At 38.2% G+C, this 11230-nt stretch overlaps 1 protein-coding gene across 1 annotated transcript in view; it reads left to right on the forward strand.

Annotated features, from left to right (window-relative positions):
* LOC131303306 (double-stranded RNA-binding protein 4-like) overlaps nucleotides 1-10482 on the forward strand; it is a 92317-nt gene extending 81835 nt beyond the window's left edge. The window contains exons 2-6 of the mRNA XM_058330110.1: nucleotides 5401-5544; nucleotides 6477-6739; nucleotides 7710-7920; nucleotides 9056-9509; nucleotides 10100-10482. Of these exons, the coding sequence (XP_058186093.1) occupies nucleotides 5460-5544; nucleotides 6477-6739; nucleotides 7710-7920; nucleotides 9056-9498 (1002 nt within the window). The 5' untranslated portion in view covers nucleotides 5401-5459 and the 3' untranslated portion in view covers nucleotides 9499-9509; nucleotides 10100-10482. The remainder of the gene's footprint in view (nucleotides 1-5400; nucleotides 5545-6476; nucleotides 6740-7709; nucleotides 7921-9055; nucleotides 9510-10099) is intronic.
* The last annotated feature ends 748 nt before the right edge of the window (nucleotides 10483-11230 follow it).

Below are 11230 nucleotides of genomic sequence, written 5' to 3' on the forward strand. Positions count from 1 at the left end.
TATGTTTTTATCATTTTATATGTATATGAACATATTTATGTACATAATGAAAAATTTATTTGTAGTTTTAGACCTGTATGAGAGCATAAAAATATGATATTATTGGATCATTAAGGCTCGTGAATAAACTCGAGTTTGACACAAACTTGGGCAAGCTCGGTTCAAGTTTGGCTCGTCATAATTTTTATTGAATTCGGCTAGAGCTCGAATTCGCTAAAAAACTTAATGAACGAATCTGAATATTCTAATATTTGGCTCGATTCGACTCGTTTACAACCTTAGGCATGCCTATCTAGAGGGAGTTGTTTTGTGGACAGTGGATAGAAGCAAGGAAAAAGGTTTATTGACAGCTCATGTTGTCCGAATTCCAATATTTATTTTTCTTGTTATAAGCGGCATGAGTAACGAATCGGAAACTGGAATAAATTGGTCAAGTTGAACCGAACCGAACCATTTATATTTGGTTTGGTTTGTGAAATGTTCAAAGTGAAATGTTCGGTTTGGTATGAAAAATGCCTAAATCAAACCAAACCAAAATGTTTACATCCCTAAAGTTTAGGGTTCGATGGCGTAAAGATAAAGAGGTTTGCCAATTAACACGCAACTCTATTAATTCTTTTTCGATCTAGTCAAAAGCTGGCCACCGCACCGTCACTTGAGAATTCACAAGAAATTACTCTTTTGTGACTTGATCTCAAGAATCGAATCCTAATTAATTGTGAAAAAAAATTTCATGTGAGGCGTTGCAAAAAACCTTTGCTTGAAAATTTTAATCCAACCATGTGGGGACTAACATGCCAACTGAACTAACCCTTGAGGCTTAACAATTTTTTTCAATCCGTTTAGAGCATCTCTGAGTTTACAAACATCAAATTAATTTGTTACGTTTGATAGATTTTAGGTGCTCCAGCAGAGGTAGCAAACACCAATCTAATTTAACTGAACCTTCAAAATCACTTTCTCTCTCTGCAAAATTGTTACCTACCTACCAACCTTCAAACACCAAATTCACACTATTGTATTCCTTTTGGTATATTCCTTTTTTCTTTTTATTGGTGAGACTAACCGATTGGTTTACATGAACTTTTTTGCTTCTCAAAATGTTACCACTTGTGTGCTCGTTCACATCTCCTCTCCGTTAGGCCTCACCCTCAGTCCTCATGGGCTTGGAAAAGCTTGCTTTATGGCCGTGACCTTATTGCTAATCACGTCTCTTGGACTGTTGGTAATGGGGAGTCAATTGACCTGTTCTCGGACTGATGGATCCCCCACCGCCCCCCTCAGTCACATCCTCCCCGCCACTGGTCCTACTCAACCTAAACTTTCTAGTATCCTCAACTTTACAGAGAATAGCATCAGTTGGAACCTTCCAAAAATCTGAGATCTTTTCCCTCAGGAGGCTATCCCCAAAATTCTCTCCATCCATCTGCCTTCCGAGCCACAAGATGATATCCGCATTTGGCCACACATGGCTTCGGGTCACTATAATACAAAATCAGGGTATCGGTGTTTGTACGACGCCAAACGAAACTCCTCAGATATTCCAGTTGTTTCTCTGAATTTACATAGAGGTGTTAACGTTTGGAAAACCATTTGGCATTTGGACCTTCCTGAACGACTCAAAGTGCATGTTCATCTGGAAATGCGTCAAGGGTATCCTGGTGGTCAAAAAAGGGTGATCTTCTAGAATGCAACACCTCTCACCCATCTGTCCATTGTGTGCGGGTGATGAGGAATCCTTAACCTACCTTTTTTTGCAATGCCCGCTTACGGTCCCTGTTTGGGCAGGAACCCCATTCTTAACCACCCCGGTGGACCAAATGGCAAATTTTTCTTTTAAGAATTGGCTTTTGGATTGGATCTTACAACTCACAGCCTCTGCCACTGACTTAGACACCTTCCGTCACTTCATTGCAATTCTGTGGGCGATATGGAAAACGAGAAATGAGCAAGCCTTTTCCGCTAGGCCTTTTGCTTGCAGTTCTGCCTTAGCCATGGCTCATGACAGCTCTCTTTGGTTTAAGCGAGCATCTCTATGGAACACTCGAAACGTTCTTACCAACCAGAACCACATTCCGTCTCCCGCACAGCCACCACCAACTTTTGTTCTCAAACCCTATCCTCCTTACATCATGTTTGAACAACGAGTGGTTAACTACCTTACCCAAAAAAAAAAAAACGAGTGGTTAACTTTCATATTGATGGGGCTTGGAAAGCTAGCAACCCACGGAGTGGACTGGGTTTCTATGCCACCCATAATGATGGGACTATCTTCCAACAGTGTTTTGTAGCATGCCACAGTGCCTCGCCCTTACAAACTGAACTCATGGCCATTCTTTTGGGTGTCGCATGGTCTGTACTTCACAATTTCAATGTTGTTTTCCTTTATTCTGATTGTTTAAATGCTGTCATGCAGTTAGCAAGGTGCTCTGAGCCGCACTTTGCCAACACCTTTTTGTTGCACAACCTTGGTTTGGAAATTTTGAAGTTAGTTTTTTGCAGGATTACCAAGGTTGACTGCCAAGACGTTTATCTTGCCCATGGCCTGGCCAAAGCAGGTAACACTAGTGTCTTCTTCTTTAGCAGCTGCCAGAGGCACACCGTTTTGGACTGGCGCTACTGCGGATCTACATGCTTTATGTTTATGTCTATAGCTTATGTTGTTTGTTGTATTTTGTTTCAGTTATGAACTCAGTATCTGTACTCTTTCATATCATCAATGCATTTCTTGCTCTTTCACTAAAAAAAAGGAAACAGTTAATTCAAATCTTCATTTATTGTTTATTTTAATCATTTTACACTATTGCCTATAAATACTACTCCCTCCGTCATTTTTTAAGTGTCTAGTTTTGTAATTCCAACTTATTAAAGATACATTTATCTTTACACTTTTCACATAAACTTTTATCTCTACTTTTCCTACTTTACTCTCTCTATAGAGACATCATCATCACACTTTTACTCACTAACTTTTCAAAATGAAATATACTTTTATGGACAAAATGGAATATGTACCAATTTTTATCTACTAGCTTTACAAAATGGAGATTATTAAGGGACAATCCAAAATAGAATACTGAACTCTAAAAAAGGGACCGAGGGAGTACTTTTTTTTTTAATCATCGCCCATAAATACTACTGGTTCTTGAGTTTTTTCACTACCAAATTTTCTGAACTTTTTACACTCCTAAAAAAAATTTAATCTCAACATGAGTTTTATAAAATGTTGCAGAAAATGATTTTTATATTACAAAAATATCTTTTTTTTACATGTATTGATGATGAACAATTTCAATTTGCTCCGAGGGGAAAAAAAAAATCTTAATTTGCTTCTCAATCCTCTGAACCACATACAAAAAACTAGATAATTCATTGGCAAGTGGTAAGGCTAAAAAAAGGTGACAATTTCTCTATGGTTGAAGACATTGTGTTGGTGAAGGCATAGCTCAAAATTAGTATCTTTCAATGTGATTTTCAAAGATATGCGATATGAATCTTATTTGCTTGTTCTTGGTTAGTTCTATTATACAAAAATTTTAAAATTATGAAAAATATTATAGATTGAAAGATATGAATAATTGAAAAATGGCACAAAACATCGAAGATAGACAAATAAACTGGGACAGATGTAGTACATAAATGACACAAATGTAATATCCAAAAGAAATGGGTCAATTTGTTCATAAATTGTTAAAAATATAAAATGATAAAAAATCTCGAATTTGTAGATTCTGCTAGAGCCACCTGTCAAATTTATAGAAAAATAAAAAAGTACAATTTTGAAGCTAGTTTTGGTAAATTTTGCAATTTATGCTGGAGATGCTCATATTAGCTTTACTTGGTAAAAATGCTCAGTCACAAGTAGCTAGTATTATTGGATCTGGATCCTACGTGAGGATCTCCCTGTGAGTAAGGGTGGAAACGAACCGAATCGAGTCGAACCTTGTGATATTCAGTGTTTGTATAGACTCACTTCAATTTCTAGGGGAAATAGTACTTTGTTGCTTGCTGGGAGTTTCTAATTCAAATGAGAAATTGGAAAATCCTTGGAACCCTGAATACTTTGCTCAAGACTCATAACAAGCTTGAATTTCTTCACCCACTTCATGGGTTTGTAAGAAAAAGCAGTAGCTTAGAAACCCTAACATCTAGATCCAAAAATAAGTTGATCTCAGTGTCGGATATCAAGAAAAATTAAAAAAAAATCAAAATTTGTCAATTTCAAATTAGATTCCTTGGTAAACACATGAATTTGGGAAATAAAAAAAATGAATCTTAGTTTCGGTCAAATTGAGAGGGAGCGAATCATTTTCGGTTTGGTGTTTTCTCCCGTTCCTCTGTTACATTTTTATCCTATAAAACTGCGTCGTTTGGATAGAAAAAGGGGAGGACTGTTATGGACCGTACCGTTGGATCTCTTCATTGATGTGGTGGCAGCTTCACATTAAAACCCTCACAAGATGCCCACAGAGAGATCTTCACATAGGATCCGGATCTGTATTAGCGAAGCAGAAAATTCCTTAGCCCTAATATGTCTCTTTTTTTTTTTTGTGATACGATAAGACATTGGGACTTAGTTGTTAGTGTTTATATCGGGAGTTGAACACCTCCTCTACGAGGACTCGAACTCAAAATCTCTCCACGTGAGAAATTAGGAAACCAAGCACGGTGTTCCTTAATCTTTACCATGTCTGGAACTAGCTAAAAACAGGCCTGTGGAGAGTATTTCCACAGCGAGTTCCACCGTAGGTACTGACGGAAATCGTATATACAATGTGCCGATGCAGTGTGAGAGTGAGACTCACTTTTGGGTCTCACAAAGAAGATCCGAATTGTTCATTAATTTTAAAATAATTTTTTAAATAGACTTACAAAAAATCAACTAAATTAGACAAATACAAAAGATTGATTCAATTTTCAACTTTTCATTCAGAGTTTAAGATTCTGAATTCGACTTAGAAATTGGATTAACCACTAATACATTTGCAATTATACAGTCACCTTGTTCGGTTACCATTTTAGTTTAGTTTTTCAATTATTATTCTATTTATTTCTCCAATTATTATTCTATTTTTTCAATTATTATTTTCTCATATCTTTCTATCTCTCTCCAATCATTACCCACATCTTCAATCATTATTCTATTTTTCTTTTCACCTACCATCAAAACTAAACTAAACTAAAATACCTACCAAACAAAACCAGTTGATTTTTTTGCAAGAATACTCGAAAAGCTATTTTAAAATTAAGAGCAAATCAAATTTTTTGTGTGGAACTCAAAAGGGACCCACACGCTGTCGGTACATTGTACTTAGAGTTCCGTCGGTACACCTAGGATTACGCAAACAGATAACCTATGTATGTACGCCCACTGAACGAAATGAAACCCTAGGCTTTGACTGCCGAAAAAAGCCCTAACCGTTTTCACTACAATCACTGTGCTCTGTGAATACTCGGCCATGGTTCACCTCTCTACGATCATCTCTCCCCAACAACCCGCAGTTGCTGAACATTTGAACAAGCCAGTTCCTAATCAGCCCAACAGTAAGCCCTTTTTCTCACCTCGCTTTTCCCTCGTTCTCTTGATTTTGTTTGGTTGCTGAGAAAATGCAGATTACCCATGAGATTTCTTGATATGTGACCTAATTCTGATAGGAAGAATCCAACTTGAGCTCTTCCTTGTGGGTTTTTGGTTATTTGCCGGGTTTCATGTTGGGTCCACACTTTCTTGATTTTGTTTGGATGCTGAGAAAATGCTGATAGCCCTTGATTTTTTTTTTAACCGGTGACCTGAGTTTATTAGGAAATGATGCAATTTTGAGCTCTTCCAGTTGGGTATTTGGTAACCCACGGGATTTTTGCTTATCATTTGACTTTCGACTTTTCTTGTGAAATCTTGGTTTTTGTGGTGCTTGTCAACTTGGCTTATGATAGTTACTGCATTCTTGACTGGAAAAGCATCGATCCATGGGATGTTACTTTAATTTCATGGCTTTCTTATTTATCTGGGTTTTTGAGAGGTTTCTGTTGGACTGTGCAGAAAAATTTATGTAGCTTATTGAAATCTATCAGCTAGAATTTGCATTTCGAATCTTTACTATCTCTAGGAGTTCTTTTCCCTGTGGTTTTTAGGAAATGTGTTTGACTATGAAGCTATGATGACAATTTTGAACTGAAGTTTTGCAAGTAGGTTTGCACAGAAACAAAGTGCCAGCTTACTGAGGTGAACTCCCTTAGAGCTTATATGTGAATGACAATAACAATATCGCGTATCGCACAATCACTAGTCGTTGTGCTCAAGAGTCAAGAGTTCTGATTCAAGTCTTGCACTTCTTTGAAGACACTATAGAGTTGATAATATGAATGTAGTATCGGTATTGGCATGGCCGTGTTGCATGAGATGATAATATTGTGTATGCTTCATTAAGTGCTTGAGGTACATTATTCTGATATTCTATTTTCGTTCATAATGTTAGATCTTGGAGAACGCCAACTGTACAAGAACCGTTTGCAAGAGTACACCCAAAGATTAGGCTTACCCTTCCCCGTATATCAAACAACTAATGAAGGATTTCAGCATGCCCCGAGGTTTAGGTCCACTGTCTTAGTGGATGGATCATCCTATACTAGTACAGACACATTTCTACAGCGAAAGGCTGCAGAGCAAGATGCTTCCAGGGTGGCATTGGATGAACTAACACCGAAGATGAAAGATGAAGGACGTCGTCTTATTTGTAAGGTGTGTGGTGCACACTATTCTTCCTTTTTAGCTTTTAATTACCTTTTTCCTTGCTGTTTTCGCTTAGAAATCAAGAGTGCCACGTCGCACTTGATTAGAATGCATGGTGGATGTGTTAATTTGCTTGATAGACTTGATGCTCTGATCCTTAATTTCCTGCAGAAATGTTCTATAACTAAAGCAAGTTATTTGCAGTCTACTGTTGATGACAATAGTTATTGTTTTATTTGTATATCTCATTGCACTAATGGTGCTAAGTATGCTCAATTTGTATTTTTAGATTTTCATTGATGCGACAGTCAGTGTTCTAAAAGGCGGCCGCCGAGGCCGCCTAGGCGCTTGGAGGTGCCCTGCCAGCACGCCAATACCCCTTGGCGTTTGATTTGGTGCCCAGGGAGGTTTGGCGGTCTTGGCGGCCGCCTTGGCGGGGCATGGCGGCGTCATCGGGGTCTTTGGAGGCCTTTGGCAGCCTAAAATGTATAGTATTAAACTAATGGAGATCAAGTTTTGGAAAGGTATGGAGGAGAAGAGTTAAAGGAAGGAGATGAACTTTGAACTTGGCATTAGGGATCTCCGATCTCGTTTATTTCTACTAATTGTTTTATTCAACTTATTTGCTAGTTGCTACTACTTAATTTCATTTGGGTTTGTATATTAAACTTTGCATTATGGTTATGTAGAATTTTGAACTTGCATTATGGATACAGAGAATATAGTTTGATTGGATAATGGTTTGTTAAAAAATAAAAAAACCGCCAAATTGCTTGGTGCCGCCTAGGCGGCTTGGCGCTTGGAGGTGGGTCTCCACCCTACTAGCGCCAAGCGCCATTTAGAACATTGGCGACAGTAGTAATTTTTTGTACTTCTTTTGTTTTGTTTTCCATTGTCTGAGTTTTTTCGTCCTTTTTGGCTTCTCTCTCTCTCTCTCTCTCTCCCCCTCTCTCTTCCCCTCTCTCTCTCTCTCATCCAGGATACAGTATTTTGTAAATCTATTCTCAATGAATATGCAGTCAAGATGAATCTAGAGATGCCCACTTATACTACAATTCAGCCAGGGGGCGTGCTTCCAGTTTTTGTATCTAATTTGGTATTCAACGGTGCTACTTACACTGGTGACTTAGCCAAAAGCAAGAAAGAGGCTGAGCAGTTGGCAGCACGGGTTGTTATCCAATCTATCATGGGTATCCTTTCTAAATCCTTTTTGACAAATTGTTCTTCAATCTACTAGGTATATGGATAATCTTTCTGTGTGTTGGCTTCACTAGGCTATAACGTGTGCGGAATGTGTAGCAAATTGCAGCACCTAATTGATCAACTAAACATTTGGATTTGCTGACTAGTGTATTGGTTTGATGGAGTTTGAATGGTCTAAAGTGTTTTGATCTCAAGAACCATTTGATTTTGAGCCCGCACGGAACCCCCCCCCCCCCCCCCCCCCCCCCCCCCCACCACACACACACACACACACACTCACACACACCATTTCACTTGTTTAGAAATCAGCTAACTGATCTATTTAAAATTTTATTCGAGAGGATTCTTAGGAGTCCAATTGTGTATACGAAAAGCCAATGAATGATCCTAAGAGCATTATTCCCGTTATGATATGGTCTCTGTGATCCTTTATTCTCGTTATGATATGGTCTCCGTGATCCTTTACGGAATCACCACTTCTCGACTTTTTGTCTTTTGAGTGTCCCATGACTCCCATCCTCCTATAATTGTCTCCCGTCACCTACTCAATCAATGAAGTTAAACATTGGAAGAAAAAAAGAGTGATAAACGATTCTATTGCAAACACCGCATTACATTGTGTTACAACTTACAAGTTTTGAAGTTACAATAGCATACTTGCATCCTGTCTTCGAAGAACAAAATATAAAACGATTTTATCGAGTGGCAAATGCCATAAATCAACTCACAATTATTTTAGGTTTGCTAAAGCTGTAGCTGAATTGCATTTTAGATAAGCTAAATTTCTGTGTTCTAAAATAAAAATAAAAAGAACTGTTACTTTAGGTGTTAATTTAGGCTGTCTAAAAGAGCTGAATATGTTAAGATTTGTGTGTAGTAAAAGCTGAAAATCAGATTTCAGTCCTGAAAAGTGGCTTTTTTTAGGTTTCCCCTAAAGTATGAAGTGGACTTCATAAGCAGCAAAAAAATCTACAACCAATTGCCTGGAGGCCTGTGTTTCTTTCCCTAGAATTGGCCCAACAGATTCTCTGAAGTCTTACCATATAAAAAGCGCGCGCACACACACATGTTTGAGTGTGTATAAAACTGTTGTGTGACTGAGCTGGTGACGCTATTGTGCAGGTAATTCTGATTCTGGAACTACTATGTCTGAGATCATTAAGTGTAAATTCAAGCTTTATGCTCCTTCAAGTGAAGTTACAGACTCAAACAATGCCCACAATGACTTTATGCCTGTGTCTGTGATGCCTGCGGCTGTGAACTCAGGAGATAGTTTAGGCTTTCCGCTCAGCAAGGGTAAGGAACTGGAAGGTACTGGGTGTACCAATAGCATGCCAACCACGGCTAGTCCAAAGACATTGTCTGGCAAACTTAGAAATGTTCCAGCAACATTCGAGTCTTTCCATGAATTCAAAAAACCTAAATTCGTACCATCCTCTGAAGCAATCACTCCACCGATTGTGTTTGTGCCTCCAGTGCTCGAACAGTCCCTTGGTGTTGGTTCAAGTTCAGCTAAAAAGAGAAATCGTAAGAACAAGAAGGCTAAAAGGAAAAATCCAGCTTGATGCTCTGCTCTGTAAGTAATGTCTATATTAACCAAGGTGTAGTTTTTACCATAATTCATTATTTGCTTTGGTAACCCTTTGGTTTGAGGTTCGAAATTATGTTTGTATCACAGGCTTCCTTCTGTGCGATGCTTAGTGGCTTCTTGTGTCACTGCTGCACCTTCTTGTGTTTATGGTTTCCGATTTGTGTATATTGTTTCTGTGCTATTGTATGTGATTTTGTGTCTGTCGGCTGTGTCTGTTCCCTTGTTAAAATTCGATAAGTTTTTATTCTTTTAAACTGAATTAGTATCTGTTCTTTTAGTTGATTGCATCAAATTCTTGTTTGGTTGTTCAATGAGAGTAGAGAGTAGCTCAAATCCCTGTACCGTCGTATTCACGCTGTTGGATGCTCACCCAGCGAAGCCCGTTTGTAGCCATTTAATGTTTCATTCAGACGTCATTCTCGATGGAATCTCCTTTATGGGTTGCTTCCAGTTTTCTGCACATTCTCTAACTTACGAATATGTCAAGATATTTGTATGTGCCTCTTTGTCTTTCCTAAGCACTTTCAGTAGGCCAAATAATGAAATTAATTGATATCCCTGGATAAAACATGCAGGTTTCAAGCTGCTGTAACGCTTTGAATGAAGCCCATCCTCGTATCCTCATTCACTTGTTCGATGAGAAGTGCAATTCCATTTGTGTACTCTGCGCGGTGCAGTTCAGGGCCTCCCTCTTCCTTTTTGGACCATTGATATCTTTCCTGTACTGTATAAGATTATTTTAGGACAAACCAGTCATGATTAGTTAGTATGTTTTGGTGGTGGTTATCTGTTGCGGTATTATGTGTAATGGTTGAACCCCTTGCTTGTATTCTATGTTAGTCCCATGTGGTTGCTGAGTTCCCTTCTATGCAAATATAAGAGGGAATGAAATCTTCGTTTCGCTTTCTCAAATTTGTAATCTTGTACCGGCAACCAATTGAAGTCTCGCTTTTCGTGAGCTCGATTTGTTATCTTATTCGGAGTCGCATTGAGGCAGTACTGGTAGGTTTCAAGGACAATTGTCTTCTGGGTTTAACTTAATTAGAAGTCCGCAGATGGAATTTTTGTCCGTGGTAAACTTAGCATAAGATCAAAGTTGTCAATCCTGTACCGGTACCGGGTTGTATCTCGGTACCGTTCCGGATTTACCGTAATTAATATTTTTTATATATTTATCCGGTTGCAAAACTATTTCCGTGAAACAAATGGCAGCAAAAAATTATCCAAAAAGACTCAAAACAAAGTTATGAAACAGATCAGGATTTCAACGTGATCTTAATTGAAGAAAATCATATACAAGCTCATAAGTTTCTTTTAATTTGAGAATGTTGTTTTTTTCCTTTATATTTTAAGAGCTGCGCTACGTGCACAGACTGCTGTGCACGAATCAGTTCTGATATTTTAAATTTTTGAAAGAGAAAAACGTGAGGGGTGATATCATGGGGACGATTAGAAAATATTTGTATTGATTGAGAATACTCTTTTTCTATTTCTTTTTTGGTTCAGCCAGCTTTTTAACTTGTGTCATAAAATAAAAATAAAAAGAGAAGGTAATTTTGTACCATCCGGAATACCGGAAAATGTCCGAAATAGACCGGTATCGTCCGGTACATCCGGTATTAGCCGGAGCAGGCCGATATTTCAACCGGAACGGATCTTGACTCTTTGTGTTCCGTTTAAGCACCGGGAACGAATTTCACAACTTT

Source organism: Rhododendron vialii, chromosome 10a, assembly GCF_030253575.1.
Source record: "Rhododendron vialii isolate Sample 1 chromosome 10a, ASM3025357v1".
NCBI classification, from domain to species: Eukaryota; Viridiplantae; Streptophyta; class Magnoliopsida; order Ericales; family Ericaceae; genus Rhododendron; species Rhododendron vialii.